The sequence below is a fragment of the Rhinopithecus roxellana genome, chromosome 9, assembly GCF_007565055.1.
Source record: "Rhinopithecus roxellana isolate Shanxi Qingling chromosome 9, ASM756505v1, whole genome shotgun sequence".
Classification (NCBI taxonomy): domain Eukaryota; kingdom Metazoa; phylum Chordata; class Mammalia; order Primates; family Cercopithecidae; genus Rhinopithecus; species Rhinopithecus roxellana.
This window is the reverse complement of record NC_044557.1, coordinates 53906631-53933404: the sequence shown is the minus strand read 5'-3', so window position 1 is coordinate 53933404 and position 26774 is coordinate 53906631. Positions and strand designations below refer to the sequence as shown.

The window sequence follows — 26774 nt, the reverse complement described above, 5'->3', positions numbered from 1 at the left end:
CACTTTGGGAGGCCGAGGCGGGTGGATCACGAGGTCAGGAGATCAAGACCATCCTGGCTAACATGGTGAAACCCCGTCTCTACTAAAAATACAAAAAATTAGCCGGGCGTGGTGGCGGGCGCCTGTAGTCTCAGCTACTCGGAGGCTGAGGCGGGAGAATGGCGAGAACCCGGGAGGCGGAGCTTGCAGTGAGCCGAGATGGCGCGCCACTGCACTCCAGCCTGGGCGACACAGCAAGACTCCATCTCAAAATAAATAAATAAATAAATAAATAAATAAATAAATAAATAAATAAATCTGAGGGGTCCCAAACTCAATTACACAAGGTTAAGAATATAGAGCTTGGTAAAATCTTTTTTTTTTTTTTTTTTTTTTTTTTTTGAGACAGAGTCTTGCTCTGTCACCAGGCTGGAGTTCTGTGGTGTGATCTCGGCTCACTGCAACCTCCGCCTCCTGGGTTCAAGTCATTCTCCTGCCTCAGCCTCCCGAGTAGCTGGGGTTACAGGTGCCCACCACCATGCCCAGCTAATTTTTGTATTTTTAGTAGAGAGGAGTTTCACCATGTTGGCCAGGATAGTCTGGATCTCCTGAACTCGTGATCCACCCGCCTCAGCCTCCCAGAATGCTGGGATTACAGGCGTGAGCCATCGCGCCCGGCCGGTAAATTCATTTTAATTCACTTTAAGCTTATATGGGCTATGTGTAGATTTTCTCTTGTTCTTTCATTTTGTTTTAGTTCAATTGTAATTAGACATTTGGAATACATTTCTAGCGGACTTCAAGGTTCAAAAGACTCAAAGCCAAATACTCCAGAAGTATTTATGTAAATAAGAAATAATCTAAATATATCATCATTAATTATATTAAAATACATAACACATATACATATGTGTATATAATACAGAACATATATACATATGTGTATACACACACATATATTACACATATATATACATGTAACATAGCATACATTTAGTTAGATAGTTTTTCCAGCTCTGATGGTGACTTCCAATTTCTGAAAAATTCTCCAGTATGGGTTGCTCGGCATAGAAAGAAGGAGATGTATGTGTGTTAAGGCCACTCAATGGGGCTGTGGTTGTTGCACTAACGTACTTGCTTATGAACCTGGGTAAGATCCTTCCTTTCTCTTTGTTTTAGTTTACTCACTGTTTCTAAACTGAAAGGCAGTAAACTCTAGTATCTGTAAGATGACTTCCTTCTCTAAGATTTTAAGGTTTTATAATTTAACTATGTTACTTTCCAATTACAATTCTACGTCATGCTGAAAAGAAAATCATAATCTCGCTTTTCCATACTGGCAAGGTTAGTTCATAGAAACCATCTTAAGAAACATTGATATGATGGCACAAAATAGAGTGATTATTGATAGCACTCAACTCGTTGTATATATTAATCAAATTATTCTAATGTGTGCCAAGTTTTCACGTGCTTTTTTTTTTTTTTTTTTTCAAACAAATACTGAAAAGTCTTGGAGAAATCACACATAAATATAATAATCATTTATGTGATTCTACCCGTCATCAGCTTTCCCCTTCTATCTGAACAGTAAAACCTCTCTAGGTAACAAGAGTTTTGCTATAATATTCAGGAATAAGATTCTTCCTGGACTAGGAGGATGTAGGGGGAAATGAGCCTCTGTTTTCAGCATCCAATCTCCGAGCAAAGGATCTCCCACCACCTGCTGCTTCCAACAAGCCCAAACTCCCGCTCCACTAGCTTTCCTGGGAACCGAGCAGAAAACTGGAAGGGAGGGGAAGAAGGTTGGTGAGAGCAAGAGGCGGGGAGTGAGGAATGGGAGGCTGGAGGAGGCGTGGCTCGGCTTTGGGCCGTTGGGATAAATACTGAGAACTGGGTGCGGGGTGTAGGGAGAGAAGTCTGGAGGAACGCTGAGCTGAGCAGCACCGAGGACAGCGCCCGGCAGCGCCCGCGCCCAGGTCTCCCTCCGCAGCACTGACTCGCGCACACGCTGAGCTTTTGCTTACCCCCCTCTCGCGCGGACACAGACACACACGCATTTCACACACCCAGACACACACCCCGCTGTACAATGGCAGAATTCCACCTGCAATCGTCCCTCATCACAGCCTCACAGTTTTTCGAGATCTGGCTTCATTTCGACGCTGACGGTGATTATCTTCTCTTTTTAACTGTTTCAAGACCCGTTTCCATGCCCCTTCCCATTCTTTGCCCTTTTCTGAGCCTCCTGATCCCATTATCCCTCCTTTCTATTCTTTACTTCTTCCCCCTTCTGCCTAATCTTATCTTCTTATCTCCCGACTGGCCGCCAAATCGTCAACCTGAAAGTTTATATTGTTTGCACTGTAATCCCAAAACCTTAAACTGTTGTCTTTCCAGGAACGGTAATGGTAGAAGGAGAGAGAGAGAGAGAGAGCAGGGATTGGGGGACACTGCTCCCCCAAAGTTTCTGTGGCTGCGCTCAGCACCCCAACCATCCTCCTTTGTCCTCCTCAGTGGATCTAAAGTTTGATACCCCAGGAGGGGAGCGCTGCCGCGTCTGTACGCTTTGCTGGTTAATCAATGTCCAGGCAAGAGAGAGCCTCTCGGGTCGCCAGAAAGATAACTGTCTTGGAAAGTGAACGGAGAAGACACTCGGAATGAGATATCTGACACCAGAGTGCCTCTTTGTCTTTGCAGGAAGTGGTTACCTGGAAGGAAAGGAGCTGCAGAACTTGATCCAGGAGCTCCAGCAGGCGCGAAAGAAGGCTGGATTGGTAGGTTCAAGTTTGCGAAAAAGAAAAAAAAAAGACTTTCAACCCCCAAATTAAAACATTGTTGTGTTTTCACAAAAAGCCAGCAGGGTAAAGCGCTTTCTGGGTAATGTAAACTTTTATTGACTGCGAAAGGCAAGAAAGAACACTTTTCCAATTCGCATACAGAGAAAGGGGAAAGAGACAGACTGAGAAAGAGAGACACAGAGAGAGGGGAGAAAGAGAGAGAGAGAGGAAGAGGGGGAAGGGAGGGACAGAGAAGGGAGGGAAGAAAGGAGAAGGGGAGACAGAGAGAGAGAGAGAGATTTTCTAAAGGGAAAAACCTTGCTATCTGAAATCGCAGTTTTAAATATATATATATATATATATATATATATATTCTATACTAGTCCTTGCTTTAATAGGTCTTAAAAGGAAACTGGGTGCATGAGATTCTTTAGCGGATCACCACTTCTACCACTGAGTTTGATTAGGTAATTTTTAACTTCTGTTTTATTGTGTGAGAAATAAGGGGGTGGAAATGCATTTCTGCCCCTTGGTGGTCAAGAAACAGATCTGCAGATTATGGATCTCTTACTCTATCACCAATTATTATTGTTGTGATGTTGATGTCGTTGGGGAGATGAGAAAACATCTTGTCCTCATTAAGGGAAAGTTGCCCAACTTGCAACCTAATAGTGAGCAAGAATTTAGCAAGAAAAGGTCTTCATTTCTGTTGAAAGCAATAAACCTAAAAGGTAGAGAAGTAAAAAGTAAAACAATTTTAAGAATGTCATGTATTGTAAAAAAAAGCAAAGTGATACTCTGATGGGCAGCAATTGATGGTGTTTTGAAAATGGCTATGTTTGTTATTTAAGCCATTAGTTAATTAAATAAATGACAATTCTTATTAATTATAAATGGCTCCCTTTGGGCATAAATTAACCTGTTAAGAAAGTATGTTGTCAGCACAAATATAAAATATAATCAGCTTTTAAACATAGATGAGATGGTTTTCCAGAGGAAAACGGGTTAAAAATTGTACTACTCTATTGAGGTTTATGTAACACTGTCTTTCAGAAGGCGGTGTTGAATTGGGATGAGTTACACGTTAATGGTCTTTGGCCTTCTTGACTCTGTTTAGAAAGAGATTTTACACTACCAATGATGTATGTATTATATAGCAGATCACCACCTCTAATATTGAGTGATATATATAAAATTTAATAATAGAACTCTTTTTGCCCTATCTAAATTGAAAATTGTGTAATATACATCTCTGTATAGCATATTCAAAAGAATCCCAGAGGGTTCTAAATGTGTTATAATGCATTACAGAACTATCAGTTACGAAAATCATTGACTAAATTGATTTTAAACCAGATTGTGCTCTAGGGATTGTTTTACCCAGATTTAATATTATATAATCTAAAAGTATAATACAACGGAATAAAATAGCATAAAAATGTTTTATATACTCTTCACCCTCCCCAGATCTTATATATTGCCATGTAAATAAATTTATGCAATACTGTCATTATAGCTCTATGTATCTTTGGCTAATCTAATAAAAGCAATTATCTTCCTAGTTTAAAAATACATATTTTAAAATCCGGTTGGAAAAGTCTTACTTTCCATAAAATTTAGAATTAAAATCTTGGAAGATGCTTCTGGCAGCTAAATGATTATATTTTAATTTGTCCAGAAGTAATTTTAATATTGAAATCTATTTTCAGTTTGGAAATTTAAATATTCATGAAATTTAAAATATATTTTTCTTCCTCTGATTTTAATATTTGTACCTTTTTGTAAGCGATATCTTCATGTTGGAGATTTAGAATTTAATTATTTTTCTCTGTTTTGGAATAGTCAAAGCTCCAATTATTAGACTATAACATAATGATACTAAACAAGCATAGTTATAGGATTATATCAAGTTGCTTAATACCTTGATTCTTGACCATTTTTCTGGAATGTAAATACAATCTGGATTTTTCTGAATTGAGTATTTTTCTTGATTTGGGTAGTTAAAATCTAAATCAAGATCTGGATTCAGAGTTTCATATAATAGATACATGTTTCACTATACTACCAACTTCACTGCATTAAACTTACTTGTATATATTTCTTCTCTTTCTTTAGAACACAAAAATTGCCCTTATAAACCAGGCTTTTTGCATTTCTAGCCATAGGATAACAAATTTCATTGCATTAATGGAAACATTGTTTGGCTTTTCATGTTAATAACATGAAATTTCAAAATTTTCACTAGGTGAATATAACATTAATGAAATATAACAGTGCAATATATTTTCAAAAACTATCCTTTTATACTAAACATAGTGCTTGGTCTTTGTATTTGCACTCATTTTTATACATTTTTAATTGGTGGTGATGATGAGTATATCTTTTGCACTGTTTAAAAAATAGATTTTGACATACTTGTCAGAAACTTAACGAAGTAAATGTCAAGTCTGCTAGTTAAAGTAGTGATATTACACCATTTTAAAATTTAAGGACAGATGCTTTGGTTTTTGTTTATGCTAAGGTATATGTAAAAATAAAAAAAAAACTGTAGGACCTCATATTCCCACTATTGCTGTGGTTGGACACTTTCATTTTCTTACAATTGTTTCTATAACAAAATGAAATAAATACAAATTGTAATTTATCCATAGTAAGTTTTATAAAGACTGAAATATAATTATATTGCTTTGTTATTATTTATTATCTTAGTTCTACTAAAGATGTCTACACTGGTTCCAAACAGATTTTGTAAATACTAGTAAAAATGATATTTAGTCTTAACATAAACCTTAAATTATATTAACCTATCTATCCCCAGAGAAAACTTGTGTGGTAGATAATACCACCATCTTGTTAGCTATGATGAAAACTGAGACCTTAATTTGCTTTCCCAAGGACGTAGAATAGAACATTAGTAAGGGCTGACCTATTTTAAATAGGCTTCAGCTAATGCAACAGGGCTATTTTAAATGGGCTATGTTGGAGACCCAAGGGTAAAAATTAAACCTCCTGAATACCAGTTCTATGTTTAGATCACTAGTTTATAGTTCATAGATCTCTAATATATTTAATTTTAAAATTTATTTAATTGATAAATGCCTCTTTTATGCTTAAAACAATCTTTGCTTACAAAGTGAGTTACTCTTTAACATTCATAATTTTTGTTTATTCATACTGAAAGCATATATTACTTTCCATAGATAAAACATTATGTTAGAATGAGAAAAATGTTGTAAGACAAAATAGTGTATCAATATAAGGTAATCTTTAGTGAAGCAAGCCATGTTTAAAGTATATTGACAGTGATGATTATGTTAAAATTCACTAAAAGTTATGAATGGAATGTTTCTGACTACACTTTCAAAGGATAGCATATTCTCAAAATTAATAATAAGATAAATCATATTGAGAAATAATCATCATGATTATAACTCTTTCATTTGGACCTAATAAATACTGTGTATCAGTTATGCCTTTAATTTTTATGAGAATAATTAATCATTATGCATATTTCTATATGGTTCTAATTTTGTTTTTTCTTTGCAGTAAGTTATTAACACCGTCACAAGCATAACTGGCTATTTTTTTTACAAACCTCTTACCTGCTTTTATATAATTTTAGGAGTTATCACCTGAAATGAAGACTTTTGTGGATCAGTATGGGCAAAGAGATGATGGGAAAATAGGAATTGTAGAGGTAAGGAATTTATGCATTTTTCTGATTTAATTTTAATAAATGAGTTTCAATTTTGAAATTGTATTCAAGTCAAGTGTGATATAGCAAGACCCATTCAGAGAGGTTTATTTTACCTAAGTAATACATTGTCTTCTGTTCAGAAGCACAAAGTTAAAAAATGTTCACAAATGAAAAACATCTAAGAGTATTCCTAACCCAGGGCCTAAATTTCATATATTACAAAATTGAGACCCTGGAGAAATAAAATGGTTTGTCTCTGGTCATACAGTTGTCTGCTGGCACAGGTACAGTTAGAGGAACAAGTCCCTGACTTCTAGATGAATATCAATCACATTCCATTACCCAGCCTCACTTCAATGCAGTATCTAAGCATATGGTCCATCAGTATTTCTTATCACTTAACAGTGTAGACTTGACTTTTAAAATATAAAATAAAATGTTTGTAGCCCCTGTGAAATATTTACAGTCCCTATTTTTCATGGCAAAAAGCTGCATCCTGTTTGACAATTGGCCTTAGTAAAAACAGAAGAATTTAACTAGAGTGAGTGAATATTTTATGATCTGTTATAGGTACAGATTTCGTGTGAGTCTCTGAAAGTTAAAACTGTGGGTGTCAAATTTTATCCTTTCACACTGACTTTTCCTATTAAGGGCAACTTATTTTTGTCTGTGAATCAAGGAAGCAAAACCGATTATGCATCAATTCTTCTGTATTCTCAGATTTGTGAAAGAGCTGTTGCTTGCCTTATGTCTACGTTTCCAGCCTGTGGTGTCTTAGCCTCTTTCTTTATCTCAGCAGCCTATTAGAGAAATTGGGTGGAAGCCTTTGTCCTGAAAAATTAATAAGGTCGTAATTTAAAGTATGCCAAATCATAACATAATTATGTTATTTATATAGTGTTTCTCAGTGTATTAGATTGCCAAGTATTCTGGCTCTCAACAACATTTAGTAATAATTTACCTTTGATTCAGAGAAATAACCTGGTTTTCAAATAATTGATCTTATAGGACACTTGTGATGCCAATATGAAATACACTTATTTTTAAACAGCTGATACAAATAGAGTTAAGAGAGGACACCCTATTATTATCTTTATAATTAAAATTTTTCCCTGGAGTACATACTTCCCCCTTTACCTATGTGTAACTCATTACTATATAAATAGATAATAGTAATGGGACTTACAGATTGACATATAGGCCAACTAATCAAGATATGAAACCATCAAGGATAAGAAAATAACTTTTAAATTAAACATAAATGAGATGAGGTAATCTAATTATTCAAAACTAGTTTGGAAATATGACATCAGTGAAATTACGAATTGCCTCTTTTAGAGTTTGACATACTTTATAATCCTAGTAAAGGAAAGCCTGTCACCTTACATTTAACATACTTCACCTTGAAGGACTCCAATGGACTCAGCTATTTATTCAATTTCATTTCTTCAGTGATACTAGATTGTGCAGTAAAAAGCATTGGTCTGATTCACATGGATTTTACATTTTTAAAAGGATAAAATGGATGAGCATGTTTTGAATCCAGGTTTTACTTTATGTGATACAATCTAATCATTGTGACTTATTATTTAAGCTTTATTTTGAACGAGAGGTTAGAGGCCATTTAGCAGATGCATTGTCCTAGAGGTTTAATGAAGGAAATTTCCTCAGAAGTTTTAGATAAGAAACTGTTACAGGAAATAAAAAGCTTTCTGTGTAAGGAAAGATATAGAAATATACATAACAGAAGAGGATGGAGAAGGCAATGAAGTCTGAAATAAAGAAGTGGCAAGCTTTTATAGCAATAAAAATAAAAGAATTCACATTTGTATAAAATAAAATTGACAAAGTGTTTTCAAATGTGTTATCTCATTTGATCCTTGTAACAAGAAAATTAAGTAAATTTAAATATAAAATGAAGACCTATTTTATAGTTGTGGAATGTGAAGCTTCAATAGAATTTGCCTAAGGTCACAGAAAAAGTAAGAAATAAATGGTAGAACAGTAGAACCCAGACATGTTCCCCCAAACTATTCTGCCTTTTTTTAAATAATAAATAATCTGTACATTTTCTGCATTAAAAGGAAAGGTTTTCAAGCTTCAGTTGGTTGATTACTTATGGCAAGTTTCTAAGTTTAGCCAGGTTGAATAGGGATGCAGAAAGTGTTCTGCAGAGAATTTATTTGGGCAAAGCCCTCGAAACATGATTTCAGCAGAACTTTTGATCAGCTGGAGAAGAAATAATTTAAAGGGAGACAAATGAGATACATATAAACTGATCGGAAGATTTTAGTGTTCCAGGACATGGAACTTTTTGCTAGATGGGACTCTTGGGAAGAACTAGCCAACATTCCTCATTTTAAGGATGAAGAAACTGAAGCCCGAAAAGGTCGAATAATGTATCCAAGGTCCCACTTGCAGGGAGTGACAAAGTCTATACACAGACTTAGATCTCACTCTGATTTTGGAACTCTTTTCATTAACCTCAGTTATCAGCCAAGACATAGGAGTAAGGGATCTGGAAGAGGGCATTAGGTTGAGAGAAGAGAATTGAAGAATGGGAGGAAAAATAGGAGATTGCTTCAATAGTTCATATGCATGTTGGTTCACTCTGTGATGGGTAAGAGTGAAGAAAAGAGAAATTCTGAAAATAATTGGGAAATAGAAATTAAAAGTTACAGGTTATATGTAGGAAATGGGGAGAGGGAAAGTAGGAAATGCCTGAACTTATATTTTGCTCTCTAGTGTAACCAGAAAGCTGTATTAAATGAAGTTCATCCTTTCTTTTTCCTATTTGACATACATCACTTGCTTAGAAATCCTATAAATAATACAGAACATAAAAATTCTAGCCAGCTATAAAGGAATGCAAAATCCTATGTTTTCTATAATTTATAATAATCTACCTACTGACATCAAGCACACATTAACTCTGGTGTTCAAAGGGAAAGGAAGATGGATTTACTTATATGTTATGCTCACTTAATAGTTATACTCACAAACTCATCAAAATCTAATCAAAGTAAACTAAATGATACTCATGCAGTGGTCTGCTTCCCTGATGGAATAGGCCAAATTGGTTTGTCTCTGAAAGATGTCATTCAAAAGATTAGAAAATGTAATGATTAACTTTCAAAGTTCTGACCTGATAAAGTTAACTGACACTTTCTAACAACACGCATTTGCTAACTAGAAACAAATATGTTTCTTTCTTAACTTTCTAATTTCTTGCCTTAAAATAGATTTAAAAATTCACACAAATACAGTTTAGAAATAAAGAGATTGGTAACACAAACTCAAGACAGGAGCATCGAAATTCTGAGATAATTTAACAAAAAATGTGACGGTCAAAAAAAGTTCCAAATTTATTCAGATAACAACTCCACTGCAAAGAAGGCTGATTAAAATAATTTTTAAAAAGGAAGACTGAATGATTTAGCAGATAATAGAGCTTTCTTGTCTGGTGTTCACATGAAATACAGGTATTTCTCTTGAGTGGATGTCAAATCTGTAAGTTTTTCACCTCATCCTTTTGGCAATGTGTGAGAACCTACCATCCTCTCCATTCTTACTGTTTCTATCCATCCAGGTCAGTGCATCCACTGAAAAATACACCTAAAAGCTATTTTAATCCTAAAACTATAACAACCCTCCCAGGGAAGCAAACTGTTCTCCAGCATTTCCCTCTTTTCATCTGCAGTGGGATTTGAGCCTGTGAGTTTAGCCATAGTGAATATACTTTTTAATGGAAGACTACTTTTCCACCACAGAATTTTGGGAAATGACTGACAATGAAATCTGATTTTAAAATTCCCTCTGCATATATTTTTCTAAATGATTTATTAGGAATACTTTTTTGATTGAGGATTTTAATGGAGGGTGATGAAGGTAAGGGACAGAGTCTCAAAGCCAAGAAAGTCAGACTCTGCCTTCAAATCTGGCTCCAACTATAATCTATGTGAGAGCAGGCCATTTACCCTCTTTGAACCTCTGTTTCCTTGGCAGTGAACAGGAATGACAATGTATTAACTTCATAAGGTTATTATGATCATCAGTATCAAATAATACATGTTGAACAAATAGATCGACCCTGGCACACTGTAAAAACTCAACAAATGTATTTGCAGTTATTGATACATATAAAAATAACTTACTACAAAATCTACCCCATCTTCTGAATGCCAAGCCTTTCCCCCGACTTATTATATCATTTGTCAAATTCAAATTATTAAACTGAAAGAGCTTTACATTTTTGATAAAGTTATTTACCTTTCAAATTTCCTGGACTCACTTCTCACTGGCTAGGGAAAACATTTTTCTGGTTCTCAAGTGAAAAAAGAATTGAATGCTTGTCTAATACATGTTCAAGAATGTTAACATACCATGATTGTCTTTAAAAGTTAGGAATTCTGCCTCATACGCACTGTGATATAATTTATATCACTAATGAAGTTGCCTTTCATGTACACTCTCCTCACAACTGGTACTTAGCTTTATTGTTGTTTTTATCTCCTGCTTTAAAATTGTCAGGGGAAAACTTCTTTGAAAGTATCTGCCTCCCTATATGGTTCTCACTAGTGCTGACTGTGGTCACCAGCACAGTGCCTAGTATTTAGTAGCCAAATGAGCCACAGCAAGAGATTTCAACTTACTCCAAAACATCAGGCAAAGGCTCTGTATTATGCTAGAAATAAAAGAGAGAGATAAAGACCCCTGTTATGGGTAGAGTTCCCTGGGAAGCAGATCTGAGTGGAACAGTAGCAATGAGCAGGTTTATTAGGAAGTGCTCTTGGGATCAATATCCCTGGGATGGAAGTGAAGAGAATAGATCTGGGCAGAGGGAGAAGCTAGGCTGTGTCACAGTCTCAACGGGGACATCAGCTGACCCTACAGTGAGTTCTGAAGCTGGGATGACCCTTCAGGAATGTCTCTAGTTTTGAGTGAGACGGTTGGGCCTTTATATCCCCATGTTGATCAGTCATAGGATGCCACCTCCTTGGGGACACAGCTCTCTTCAGCCCAGTTATTCCTTCAATGGGGCCTCACAGGTGAGGCTGCAGCAACACGCCCAGCACTTGAAGGGAGTTCTGGGTAGCATATCACAATGTCTGCCCCAACTCCTATTCACAGCTCAGTAATAGGTTATTGCAATTATCTCCGAAGGAACTTTACCTCCATTTATTTACAGCCTATCCTGACGCTAGACAAATAGTTAATTGCCTTTCTGTATTGCTTCAATAAAATATTTACTACAATTTGTGCAGTTGCTGGCCAAAGAAACAGTAAATAAGACACAGACTCCATCATCAAGGAGCATGTAGACTAGTAGGGGAGACAAGCAAGTAGAAAATTGTTGGGTTTTTTTTCCTACTCTTGATGACAAGCAACCAGTTCTCAGAAATGAAGCTCTGAGGGATTCTACTTATTTCCATAGCTACCTGCGTTCCACTCAACCCCTTGATATTCTTCACTCTCTTCTCCAACTCATAAAAAAAGTTTTGGGAGTCCATAAAAGAGCAGGCAGGCAGCCCAAAGATTACGGAATCACCAATAATACTGGAATAAGTAGTACTGGGTACTTCTATAAACAACAGTGACTTAGCATATCTGAGAATAAAGCAACTCTGCTTAACACCTCCGATATGAAAGACCTTTGGCACCTTGTAGACATGGTCATAAAGGCTATAACTGGAGAATTACTGTGCCCAGCTCTGAAGCTTGAATATTGATTCATACACATTAACAGAAAAACTGAGAGGCAACACGGGACCACCACATTGTGAAACGTGTCTTAAGAAAGATTTCTTTACATTCACTATAGCCACATCCTATATATACATAATAATCTTTTATATGCTTAAGACTCCTTTCTAACATTTATAAAATAGGATGGTATCATGTTGAGTGTAACAACAGTTCAGTGAAATTAAAACAGATTGAATATGTTGCACATAGACACAATCTGTATTTTTTAATAATTTAAGAATAAGACCAAAGCAGTATGGGCAAGAAATACACATTTGTAGTAGACATGAAGAGCATTTTTACTATCTCTGTATCTTACATTTAGGAGACCTCTGAACTTTATGTGAGTTACATGAACTTTTATGTTGAAACAAAGATGACAATTTCCCTAATTTTACATTTTGTGATTGCTTACTAGCTCATTCGTTTGTTTTTTCTGTTTTTATGTATTCAGTGGATTTGGAGATGTAAAATATTTAAAGAAAAATTATTCATTTTTGTTCAAAGCAACACACATTAGTTATAAAAATCCAAATAAAATAGAGAATTATGATGAAGATAAGCAAAAAATATTCTAAATCCTTTTAAGTAGGTGTTTTTAATAAAGTAAAATTACCAACCAATCCACAAGCATTTATTTCAGGCATATAACACACTAGATGCCATGCTGGACATTCAGGGGATGCAGAAAAGTATTATTCCCTGCCGTCTTGAAAGTAATGTTCTAGAGGAACGTCATGCAAAAACTTTAAGAAGTATCTAACAAGTTGCATACCAATAAATAAAGGACGAGTTGGTGTTAGCTATCTCCTTTTTCCTAAATGAATACTTATATTCATGAAAAACCATAATAAAATGTGGCTAGATTTTCTATATCATGCAGAACCCTCCAAAATGTATACATAACATCCATTTCAATGGAAACATTGTTCAATCTTTCCCTTAAAATGTCTGCCTCTGACATATTTTCTTCCTGTTTGATGTGTTTTATTGTCTTCCATCTTTGTTCCCTCTTCTTTCTTGGATTACTTTATCTTCTCTTCCTATCTTCTTTAAAATCCTCAAGAAGACGTTCTTCAGAATCCCTCCAGGGAAGTATTATTATAGAAGAGGCCAGGCTCAACAAAAGACTGGAGGGGCGTGGGTGCTTTTCCCTCCTCCAGAGTCCCTCTCCATGCCTAGCCCACCCACCGCCATTCTCCCTCCCTTCTCCTCTTCCGCATTAGCTCTGGGGGGAGACCTACATTCTAGGTCTAACTTACCAGATATCTGGATACTTTAATAATGAAAATCATTTATATCTACTTTCCACTAGAAGCCCACTTACAGATGAGGAAAAGAAGGGATTTTTATAAGGAAAATGGCGTCCTAGATTTCAATTAGTAGAAACAGCCTATCATATTCAAACTGTCTTATTGTCAAGTGTAAAAATCACCAACAAATTCATTATTTGCAGTCCAAGAGCAAAGAAGCAACCAAACCATTCTATTACTGTCTTCAAAAAGCATGTTGTTGACTTAATCTATTAATAATCACCAAATTAAAGTGATTTTCAGTCTGCCAATCGTCAAGTCAAGTCATTCAACTTCTTTGGGCCTTAGCGTCCTCAATCAAAAAGTTTGGTCTTTGAATAGAATTAAATTACATTATTTCTGAGATATAGAATTTTCTGATTCAAGTATTCAAAGGAATTGAAAGAATGCAAGGGCCACAGAAGTGTGTCCTGCACTTAATAAGGGACCTGGATAACACACACATACACACACACACACTGCAATGATGCAAATGTGTTTGTGTACCAAAAGCTAATTACATTTTTTTAAAAGTACTGGCAGATTATAAACCCCGATTTTTACTTTTTAGATATATTATCATCTATCCACACTAGTGACCTTCCTTTAAAAATAAATAAGAAGGCTGGGCGTGGTGGCTCACGCCTGTAATCCCAGCACTTTGGGAGGCCGAGGCAGGTAGATCACGAGGTCAGGAGTTCGAGACCATCCTGTGAATGGTGAAAGCCCGTCTCTACTAAAAATACAAAAAATTAGCCAGGCGTGGTGGTGGGCGCCTGTAGTCCCAGCTACTCAGGAGGCTGAGGTGGGAGAATGGCGTGAACCCGGGAGGCAGAACTCACAGTGAGCCGAGATTGCACCCCTGCACTCCAGCCTGGGCAACAGAGTGAGACGCCATCTCAAAATAAATAAATAAATAAATAAATAAATAAATAAGAAAACGTTTTATGACTAGGTCATATTAAACATGTTGATATGAGGTTTGACCCTTTCCCTTAGTCTCACCCACACGTGTAGTGCCTATAAACCAAGTGGTTTTAATTTGAAATATTATTTCAAAAATCTAAAAATAAGATAAGCTAAAGGGCATACACAGCCACAAGAAAAATGAGATTCCTTGCATATAAAGTAGAATAGTGCATTTTATATTAAATTTTTAATTTTTAAATGAAACTAAAATGATGAATTTTTTTAAAAAGTTATTATAGTCTTTTCTATAACTTGGTAGACTTTGACTTTAAGGCTGATCTAGACTACAGGCTCTTGGCCTGAAATCCATGGATGAGGGTCCAGGCCTGTGATCTAGGGAATTCATCAAATCTTGAAAATCAGGTGAAATACAGTGTGTGTAGATTCTTTCTCTAACGGTGAAAATGCAGTGCTTCCAACAGAAGGCGTTTTGAACCCAATATATTCAAGAAACACTGGCTTCTATTTCAAGCCCTTGTTTTAGTGATGAGGGTACTGAAGTCCAGAAATGGCTCGGGGTTGCTGGGGACCACAGCTAATTAGCTACTGTGCCAGAAATAGATCTCACATCTGCAGTGGGGCCATCAATCCAGCTCCTTCCTTCTCCGCACCCAATAGATTAGTCATAAAATGGGATATGGAATCCTTTTTTCTTCCAAAAAAAAAAGAGAGGAGGATTGAAGTTATGAAATGAGATCTAAGGGAAAATGTCATAGAGGCATGCCGTGGAGATCAGAAAATAAACCCCAGCCCTGGATTCAAGCAATGGATGTCCTTTCAGTAGAAAGCAACAATTTGAGAACTGGCTTTTCCTATTCCTGTTTAATGCCCCACCATTCCTGATGAATTTCTTTTCCATTGCCTTAAAATTGTCTTTGGTTTATCTTCTCTCGTATCTCATAGTAGGCTTTCTCCTCGGGCTTGGGAATGCATTTTACCCCTTCACTTCCCTCCCCAACATTTATGTTTCTCATGGTTTCTTTCACTTCACATGAAATTTATGGCCCCCATATGTGCCTTTCTGTGTACCCTGAGAGGAGAGAGTCCTAATCTGTGGCATAGAACACATGAAGGGTTCAAGCCAACAGGATGAATCTGCCTGAATGTCCAGCAGACAAGAAGTGGCCGCGCTAGTTCTACCTGAGTACAGGTTTGCTGCAGCCACCTCACTGGCCCAAGAACCAAGCACACAAGGGCACAGGAGCATTGGAGAATCGACAGCACTCCATAGGAAAGTACCAGAAAGGGAAAGCCGACTCTAATGTTTTTCCTCTCCTACTTTTCTAGCCTGTGAGGGGACAGGTTGAAGAGAAACTAAGCAGCAGGTAATGGCAGAGACTTGTTTTTGAGCAACTTACAACACGTTTCTCTCTTTTTACATCTTTTCCAGTTGGCTCACATATTACCCACAGAAGAGAATTTCCTGCTGCTTTTCCGATGCCAGCAGCTGAAGTCCTGTGAAGAATTCATGAAGGTATAAGAAAGCCGCCCCTTTAAGAAAGCTGCTTAAAGTAGGAAATTGTTCCTTTTATTAACAATGTGTTTGTTTTCCTTACCCCAAATTACTTGCAGACATGGAGAAAATATGATACTGACCACAGTGGCTTCATAGAAACTGAGGAGCTTAAGGTAAGCAAATAAAAACTTGTGCTAAGTTTTTCCTTTCAAATGCAATTATGAACTAAGAGTTTCCTAGCTTTTTATAAAACCTCCCACAAAAGAAACTAATGTTGAACAGTGTCACATTTTCACCTACTCTTCGACATTGTTAATGAAGTACCAGATCAAAAAAGCAACTTCAATTGCTTCTTGAAATTCTGTAAAGTAATGCAAGAAATTAACATTTTCCATGGCATACACAAATATAAGACAGACAGACAGATAGAATTATAGATAAGCCGAAAAATCCATTCATTTTATTGAAATTTGTGGTTTTAATTCTCAAAATAAACACATATAAATAAATTTCCTTACAAAAGAAAGAAGAAAAAGTTACTGAATAGCTACTGTATGCTAACTACTTTACACATAATGTCTTATTTAATCTTTGCATAAGTTGTATGAGATTGTATTACCCCATTGAGGAAGAGTTGAGAGAAGTTAAGTGATATACTGAAGGCCACACAGAAATCAGACAGAGCCTTGATGTGCAAATCCAGGCTTGTCTGCCTCGAAGGCCTGTAGACATTCTATACAACCTACTGTCTCTCAACAACGATGGTAAAAAATAAAAATTCTTCTATAATTAAACTTTTGAAAAACTGCAACTTAGAAAATGAATTTATCACTTCAGATATCACAGAGGAGGATATAAAGGAAAAGACAGAGATCTGAAATCAAGTCTTACCTCATTAATTGCTACATCTTTCCAATTTTCTTTAATCTTTAAAATGAGGGTAATAAATCCTTCCTCTCATGCTTATTGTGAAGCTCCAGTAAGATTCTGCACACGAAAGCTTTTGTGACATGCAACATATAATAAATTGTATTATTCATGAACTCAATTTACTAACCTTTCAGGTATATGGAAGTATTCTTCTCATTTTCTCAAACCGACTCCAAAACATCTCCATCTTAAAGACCCTACTTTTTCTATTTTTAGAACATAGAGTGATTAAAATATAAGTGAGTTAATATTTGCCATGTGCCAGGCAGAGTACAAGGTGCTTGGAATGTATTTTAAAATTTAATCCTCACAGAAAAATATGCAAGGCAGGTATTATCACTCCTAATATAAAAACAGTGAGATTGGAATGCAGAGAGATTTGATGATTTTTCAAGATTACACAGCTGCCTAGGAACAGAACCTAGATTTGGACCTAGAATATCTGACAATGCTAAGAATGATTCCCTCCCACCCCCCACAGCACTACATGCTTTCAGACTTCATTTATTAAGAGCTGCTTTTTCGCTATGTGGGGAAATATGAATATCAAACAGTTCTAGTCATAGTTCAACATGGTTTGAGGAGCATACAATTTTAAAGATGAAACTAGGACATTTGGGCCATGGCAAAATGGCTAAAACATATTCAGTTGTATCCTCTTGAAAATGTAAATGTTTTTAATGTGAAGTCACTAAAAACAATGTATTTTCCAAACTTGCAGCTCAACAACCCACAAGGTGACAGTTAAGCTACTGTGTTTTTATTTTATTAGACCAAAAATATTCTTTTAAATATCCTTTTTAGTTCATAATGAAAACTTTAGCTCATTTCCAATACTGACCTCTAAATATTCTAAAAGTCTCCTTCTTTGTTCTAAATTTTATTCTCTGAAAGAGATTCTAAATAGAAGTCCTCTTCCCTGGGGAATTTTGAAGATAAGTTGGCATTCTTTTTTAATGGATCTTTCAAGAAAGCTAATTTTAAGATCCATAATGGAGTAAAACATCACTTGCTCTCAGACACGACTTTGAATCTCTGCGTCCCAAGGTTTCTCCCAGGCTATTTTTGTGACCACCATTTTAGTCTCTGATGAGGCTTTTTAACCCAATTAATCTCTGACAAAAGCCCCATAAGGCTCAAAAATAAAATTCAACCCCAACAGATAACTTTGAATTTTCCATGCTTCACTATTTGAAGTGGAATATTTGCTGTAAAAAAAATTGTCAAACTAAGAGTGTCTTTCCTTTAAAAAGGTGACATCAAATCAGCCCAGAACTGGAACATTTAGGAAGGAGATAAGTCATTGCTGAATCAAAGAAATCTAATCCTTCAATAATATCTGGGCACAGTATCTGCCTAGTTTTTCCTAATTGCATTAATTCATTTTCTGAGAAAATAAAGGAGTTACGAATGAATAGCACTAAACAAAATGAATGACTATTATATGCTTAAGTGCTTACACTGTCACTTATATGGCAAATCTTGTAAAGCTTTTATTTGATTTACGTTTCTGTTAAAAAAAAATAAATTCACTCCTAAGCTCCAGCTGTCAAGATAATAATCATCTTTTTTTCATCTTCCCACATTAATCTCTATTTTAATATGATTCATATATCTTTCAAAGATTCAATGACATCATCTGTGGCCAATTTTGTTAATTTAAATAGTCAGTGGAAGCATTTTAACCAAAGCACTTTGGACTGCATCAAGCCAAAAACTATCCAACTGGCCCTCTGGAGAAACAAGCATCATGCTGGCTATAAACTGATGTGTAAATACAGCCTGGGGGGCAGAAAATGGATTTGAAGTTAGAAATAGATCTCTATCAGGTTTACTGATATTTTTTCACACATATTCCAAAGGTACAAAGGCCCTTGTGTCTCTTGCAGAACAATCCCATGAGTACTTGTGAAGATATCAGCAAGGAGAAATACATCCATTGGGCTGGCTGGTTTTAAAAGGTTTTATTCAGATAAACTGAAATCATAAAAGCATAGTAATGCACAGACAATGACCAATCAAGTCTCAGTAAAAAGCAGGTATTATTCCTGTCAAAGGTAGATTCGTTGCTGGAATGCCAGGAGGACCACCTGGTTTAGTCTTTCTTCTATTATAAGTCCCTCTACTCACCTGCTTCTACCCTCAAAAAGAGACTTTCTTGGCATTCCTGGTATGTCCTGTTCCAAGGCATTCTGAAATGAAAGTAGATGATATATTATTAATGACATTAATCTAAGTGTTCTTTGTTTTAACAGAACTTCCTAAAGGATCTACTAGAAAAAGCAAACAAGACTGTTGATGACACAAAATTAGCCGAGTATACAGACCTAATGGTAAGACTGATCTTGAAAAGATTGTACCCAAGAGCTCATGAAGTAGTATGATGTTCTTGCTAACTCCCAAGGCTACACAGGATGAAATAAATAAATGGTGGTGTGGGCATCATATGCACATAGGTGTCATTTCATTTGAAAAGTGAAATACTTAGGGATGCTTACATCTTGTCATTTTGAGTTCTGCAGGCATTGGCTTTAAGACTCAACATATGAGCATTTTCTTCATTGTAGAGCTATGTAATTTTTATCTATCAAAAGATGACTTGTTTTTCTTCCAAAGCCAGTGTAATTATATCACTAAATTATATAACTTACACATATATAAGGTACACTATATTTATAAATTATATCACCAAAAACTCACTTATTATAGAGGTCCTAAATCCATTTTTATCATAGTTTGGGAAATCACACTTTGTTAAGAGTTTAAAGGACTGTCTAGCTACTTTATTAATTAAGCAACTTAAAATGGGTCTCCTTCTTTCTTTTGATTTTTGTTGTTTTGGGGTTTTGTATGGGTGCTTTGAATGAGGAAATCTAAATATGCCCTGAGGCTGATGCTATGCTAAACAGTGATAACTAAGATCAATTATAGAATGTTGATAATAGAGCCAAGAAAACTGCTTTACACATAGGCACCTACTGTTTCAGAAAAAAAAAAAAAAAAAGCAAATAAATAAGGTTCCAGATAAAATAAACCAATGTCTATGAAGTTAGTTTCTACTGGACGAAGTTTGCTCATTTTGACTCATCACAGAATTTGGATTACCAGGAGATACATATATTTATACATGCTTTCAGTACTGTGAATTCTTACTCCATGGGTTTAAATCAGTAAACCATAAACATAGCTCTATACTATAAAAGCTACTGTTATATTAGATTGAAGGAGTTAGACTTTTTAATTACTCTGAGAAACAATCTAATAAAGTCTTTGATTATACTTGATGTAACCGAGGTTTGCTTTCAGCATCTCAGCTTACTTTTCTGAGTTGGAGTGGGGAACTACTAGAACTTTACTATTGCCTTATTCACCAACTAGTGTTATTTATTATAAAGTGGAGCTAAGCTTTAGTTTCAAAACAACCAAAAAGGTTTTCATGGTCATCTTTAATTCCTCATTACATCTCCACTTACAATAGCATTAGCAAACAAATGGAGGAGAGTTTCTTGCTATGTGTCACAATCAGCAGGTCTAAGCTCTGAATAACTTTTTGGTAATGGACAATAACCTACATTTATCAATTTTCTATTTTGTTCCAATCTTAAGGGATGCCTATTTAAAGAAAGGCTCCTTTCCAGGTACAATATTGAAGCAGCCTTTCAAAACCCACTCAGATGGGAGTTTTCCTCTGTTGGATTGGCCTGACATATCTGATTAAATGTCATAAACCAGTTCAAATCCAGGAAGCAAATTAATCAAGAGCTAATTAAAATTTAAATATATATGTTGGGAAATATTTCCCCATGGGCACAAAACTAAGTGATTGCGCTGTCCAGTATCCTGATAGTGTGACAATATCAGAATTTATGGTCAATGGATAAAATGTTTTGTCAGCATGGGACCCTGAAAAAATCTGCCTCCTACAAAAGATTCTTAGAACATCTCAAACCATAGAATGCCCTTCCTTTCCTCCTTAAAAAGATGTCACTAAATCTGTATCCATTATAGCACTGGACACATTCCGTTCTTTAAAAACAAAAATATTGCTAATTTTTCACATATTTAATGTTCATTTAGTATATACATTTTATATATTTAATGTAATTCATATATACTACTTTGGTATAACATTTTATAGCAATAGTTGCTACTGTCTAAAAAGATGAAAGCTTCCCAAATACGGGTATGAGTGTTTACATCTGGATGTGTCGTTGTGAATGATGTATACATAAGTGCAATGGAGAGTTGGAGAGCTTTATGGAGTTTCTAATGTCCAATAGAAAATAAAACAATTCAAAATTATTCAAAAATTATATTCTCTAAGGATTTATTTGTTATCTGTTTTCTGCTTCTGTTTGTGCTATTCTATGATCTAAAAGGGTGAAATAAATATTTATTTTCTTATTGGAGACACTCCAGAAGTGCAAAAACTGTCAGACACCATCCCTCCCACATCTTGATACACATATAAATGTATTTGCAATAAAAAAATGACAGTATTCTAGAAACATAGCTAAAACCACTATTTCTCTTTTTTGACTATTCTATATTATTCTGATAAACGCTAACAATTGACACATTACAGAATTAGAAATTTGCATTTAAAGTTTTAAAAACGCTAGTTTTTAAATTTTTACTGTATATATACAAGTAGTTGATAACTCAAACAGCTTTATTTTGAAGTTCATCTCCTTCATGCAATAAATTATTCCTCAAATAGCTAGAATAATGGCATTCTCTCTTTCAGCTGAAACTATTTGATTCAAATAATGATGGGAAGCTGGAATTAACTGAGATGGCCAGGTGAGTTTAGGAACCATAATAAATGTTATAAGTAGATCCTTTTCAAAAAATGTAATATATTAATATAATGTTTTTCTCTCAAAAGGTTACTACCAGTGCAGGAGAATTTTCTTCTTAAATTCCAGGTACTTAAATTTTTACTACCTTAAATAATTTTTCCTTGAAAAGCTACACTGTGGGAGACTTGTCAAGGGAAACATACTGAAACATAGTAATAACATTTTAACATTTACTCTCTTCTCTGTCTTTAGGGAATCAAAATGTGTGGGAAAGAGTTCAATAAGGCTTTTGAGCTGTATGATCAGGTAAAAGTTTGTTACTTTTTTCCTTTCTTTTTTATTGCAGTAAGACCTCTTAATATAAGATCTATCCTCTTAACAAATTTTTAAGTATAAAATACAGTACCGTAAACTATAGAGACAATCTTGACAGCAGATCTTTAGAATTTATTAACCTTATATAATTAAGACTTTATGCCCATTCATTAGTAACTCCACATTTCTCCTTCCCCCAGCCCTGGCAATAACACTGTATTTTATGAGTGTGAATATTTTAGATACCTCATACAAGTGGCATCATGCAGTATTTGTCTTGTGCTGAGATTGATCATATGCAGTTCTATTTTTAATTTGTTGAGGACTCTCCACACTGTTTTTCATAGTGGATGCACCATTTTTGCATTCCCACCAATGTACACAAGAGTTCCAATTTTTCTTCACTCTCACTAACACTTGTCTTTTATATTTTTGATAATGGCCATTGTAACAGGTGTGAGGAGATATCTTATTGTTAGTTTAATTTTTATTTCTCTTGATTAGTGATGTTAAGCATTTTTTTCATTTACCTGTTGGCCATTTATATATCTTCTTTGGGTAAGTGTCTACTCAAGTCATTAACCCATTTTTTAAATTGGATTATTCATTTTTTGCTATTGAGTTATAGGCGTTCTTTATAAATTTTGGAAATTAACCCTTTTTGGGATGCGGTTTACAAATATTTCTGTATTCTGTAGGCTGCTTTTGCACTCTGTTGTTTCCTTTGCTGTGCAGCTTTTTAGTTTGATGTAGTCTCGCTTGTCTATTTTTGCTTGTGTTGTCTTTGCTTACGGTTTCATATCCACGATATCATTGCTAAGAACAATGTCATAAAGGTTTTCCTTATGTTTGTTTGCTTCTAGGAGTTTTACAGTTTCAGATCTTATATTTAAGTTTTTAATCTATCTTAAATTTATTTTTTATATAGTGTAAGCTAAGGGTCCAATTTCATTCTTTCGCATGGGGCTGTATAGTTTACCTAACACCATTTGTTGAAAAAAGCTATCCTTGTCCCATTTTGTGTTTTTGGCACCCTTATCAAAGATCAGTTGACCATAACATGTGAAACTGAGAGCTCATTAGTCTACGTTTCTATTTTTGTTTCAGTGCTATACTGTTTTAATCACTGTAGCTTTAAACATTTTGAAATCAAGAAGTATGATGTCTCCAGGTTTGTTCTTCTTTCTCAAGATGGTTTTTGGCTATTTGGGATCTTTTCTGGTTTCACATGAATTTTAGGGTTTTTTATTTCTTTTTTTTTATTTTTTTCTTTTTTTGAGATGGAGTCTTGCTCTCACCCAGGCTGGAGTGCAGTGGTGCAATCTTGGCTCACTGCAAGCTCCACCTCCTGGGTTCACACCATTCTCCTGCCTCAGCCTCCCGAGTAGCTGGGACCACAAGCGCCCACCACCACACCCAGCTAATTTTTGTATTTTTAGTAGAGACGGGGTTTCACTGTGTGGGCCAGGATGGTCTCGATCTCCTGACCTCGTGATCCACCTGCCTCGGCCTCCCAAAGTGCTGGGATTACAGGCATGAGCCACCGTGCCCGGCCAGGGTTTTTTATTTCTACAAAAATTGCCATTGGGATTTTGGAAATGATTGCACTGAATCTGTAGATGTGTTTGAGTAGTATAGACATTTTAACAATATTAAGCCTTCCAATCCATAAACACAGGCTGTCTTTCCATTTGTTTGTGTCTCTGTTAACTTCTTTGATCAGTATTTTGTGATTTTTAGTGTATAAGTTTTTCATCTCAGTTAACTTTATTCCTAAGTATTTTATTCTTTTGGTGCTATCGTAAATGGGGTTTTCTAATTTCCATTTCAGAAGGTTTAACATCATAACTAATTTTTCATTGTTAATTTTGCATCCTACAACTTTATGGAATTTGTTTATTAATTCCAACAGTTTTTGTGAGGTCTTTAGGGTTTTCTCTCTATAAAAATAATATCTGCAAACAGGGATGATTTAACTTCTTTCTTTCCGATTTGGATGCCTTAAAATTGTGTTCTTATCTATAATTTGATTCTTGAGAAGAATTTGGAAAAAATGATTATGAAAGTTACACAACCAACTCATTCTTTTCATAGGAAAGGTATTATGGTATGCCCAAACTACATAAACCCCTGATTCGAATCCCACACTATGATTTACCTGCTTTGAGACTTTGAACAAGATACCAAACTCATGTGAGCCTCAATTTTTTCATTTGTAAACAAGAGATAATAATAACACCACTTTGCAGGATTAAATGAAGATTAAGCTAGGTGAAAATATCCAGCAAGATAAAGGTTATTTGTGATGTCACTAGGTCACATCCTTTGCTTCTAATTTGTTTACTCCTGGACTGTGGGCTCTAGTAGAACTCTGCCACCACCTAGTGTGACACATACCTTCCCCAGCCCTCAGTTTCCTCACTTGTCCTAGAAGAAGATATATTGTTAACATTAAGTGAATTACATGTGTAAGTACTTTGAAAAGTTCAAGATCTTTTACAAATGTAAGGTGTTGAATGAGAGGTAACTAATACCTTGCATATTTTACAACTTTGGAGCAGCTAAAAACTTGGGTGGTCTGACATAACAGATTATCTGCCAAATATGCAGTTGGGAGACTTTCTAAGGATTCCTATTATTTCCATTTTACTTCATTTCCCACTACTGTCGATGGAGTTGGTTGTATAATATTTTATTTCTCCTCTCCCAGGACGGCAATGGATACATAGATGAAAATGAACTGGATGCTTTACTGAAGGATCTGTGCGAGAAGAATAAACAGGTAACTTACTTACCATGGCACTTACTTCTTTAAGCAGACTCTATGGATCCATCCAAAACCAACCGCACATAATCTACTTTAAAAATTTATAGAGGAGCAGAAATAGAATTCAATTCTTAACTCAGTTTGGTTCTGGCCTAAATCAGGGTAACTGTAATAAATAGATTTTAAAAACAACCTTGTGATTATTCACATTTGTATAAGAATTTAATTCAGCTCTTTTGTTAATGGATTGATGTAACAAGTAGTTTCATCTCGAATTTTATCACTTGACAGTGGTTAATTAACTTCCATATTTAACTGGATTACAATGCCATTTATGTTTATACAGGAGCTGGATATTAATAATATTACAACATACAAGAAGAACATAATGGCTTTGTCGGATGGAGGGAAGCTGTACCGAACAGATCTTGCTCTTATTCTCTGTGCTGGGGATAACTAGAGTTGGTGGTCGCAACCACTTGCTAGTGATACACTGTATCTAAAAAATAACTGTGCACTATAAGGGAGTAGGCTGTATTTTCTTTTATATCTGTAAATTTAACTGCATATAGATAATTATCCAGGATGTGTGGCTCATTCTTTTCAGCTTGTTTCTATACTGTTTGTAATATACAGTTTTTGTAACCATATGATTGAAAAGAAGAAAGTCTATGCTTAGGCCAGTCAGTACACCCAATTTTAAAAAATAAAATATTATTGCTTTCATAAATATAGTTGAACAAGATTTCCCTAAAAATTCCACCAGGATTAATGTCTAAAATTCTAGTCTCTGATGTGCAAATGCACATTTGTCACTGAATAATGGAATTATGTATGACAAGCCAAACATTCTTATTTTAGACAATCATAGAACTGTCCCATAAAATATTTCTAAGCTTATTTCCAACTATTAGGAGGAATGTGCTTTTGCATCTAAAATACTCACCAAAATATAAATAGTTAATTGTGGCTTTATGAAGTTAACAGTCTCATTACAGATTTAGTTTACCAATCAACAGCATGTCTACTGCTTGGATCCATACAAAACTATCAGTTCAAGTTGATACGGTGACAAGGAAAGGGAGCACCAGATGACACATAAATCTGTCTGATTCTATGCCTGTATTTCCAACAAGACTACTGTCAGAGAATATGACCTAAATCAATTTTCTAAACTGTTTTCACGTGTTGCAGATAATAATTATTCTAGTCAACTGCTGTTTCATGTCATATTCTGTGTAATCTCTGATTAAATCTAATACACTGCGTATCCTGGTGTCTAGTTTGCATACTTCCTGGATTTTCTTTCTATGTAGAACTGTTCATTTCCACCAAGGGTATCTGCTGCCTCTGAAAATATTTTTTTCTAGCTATAACAACTCTATTTTTTACTACATAATTAAATTTTAATGTAAAATTCATAGCATCCTGATTATTGAATGTTATATCATCAATACTTTTGTGTATTCTGTGGATTCTATATTTCATATTGAGATCAGCATTCAAAATAGTTCTATTTCTATCTGCAAATAGTTTCAAATGAGTTTAAAAAATAACATCTGAAAAGAAATGCTAACGTAATCATTTATCTTATCTAGCAAGAAGATTCTAAAACATTCTTTAACACACATCTAAGTCACAGTTTCACATATTTGTAGCTAGAATATCCTATACTGGTTATAGTTGACATGTAACAGTTGGTGATTTTAGATTTCTTTGATTGTGAAACAGGGAGCTATGAGAGATGTGTCCATGTGAAATTTACAGTTACTGCCTAGGAGTTAATGATCGTTCTGGGTCAGCTTAAATGTCCCCATTCTATAAATACAACACTTATTTTCTGAATTCATAAAAATAACAAAAAAAAAAAAAAGTGAACTATAATGTTTCCCTCAAGAACAAACAGAAACGAGATCTGCCAAAAACTAAAATTCATCAAATGATGTTGAGTGGGAGATTGGCTTTGCCTTTAGCGTGTAAATGGAAGCACTGCCATTAGATTGAGTTTAACTACTAAGAATAAAGAAAGAAGAAAATAACCTTAA

General features: G+C 35.1%; 1 protein-coding gene across 1 annotated transcript; it reads left to right on the top strand.

Annotated features, from left to right (window-relative positions):
* Positions 1–1878: 1878 nt before the first annotated feature.
* Positions 1879–26774, top strand: CALB1 (calbindin 1). The gene is made up of 11 exons (XM_010353851.2): positions 1879–2147; positions 2677–2753; positions 6379–6453; positions 15850–15933; positions 16032–16088; positions 19101–19178; positions 21593–21648; positions 21734–21773; positions 21900–21953; positions 24673–24744; positions 25076–26774. Exons 1-11 carry the CDS (start codon positions 2069–2071, stop codon positions 25187–25189), a joined length of 786 nt encoding a protein of 261 aa, XP_010352153.1. The 5' UTR covers positions 1879–2068; the 3' UTR covers positions 25190–26774.

Excerpts from the sequence above, each read along its gene's own strand:
- CALB1 (XM_010353851.2), top strand. The coding sequence starts at position 2,069 with ATGGCAGAATTCCACCTGCAATCGTCCCTCATCACAGCCTCACAGTTT. Across the intron at positions 21,774-21,899 it reads ATTTTCTTCTTAAATTCCAG|GGAATCAAAATGTGTGGGAA; the intron begins GTACTTAAATTT and ends CTCTGTCTTTAG. Across the intron at positions 24,745-25,075 it reads TGTGCGAGAAGAATAAACAG|GAGCTGGATATTAATAATAT; the intron begins GTAACTTACTTA and ends ATGTTTATACAG.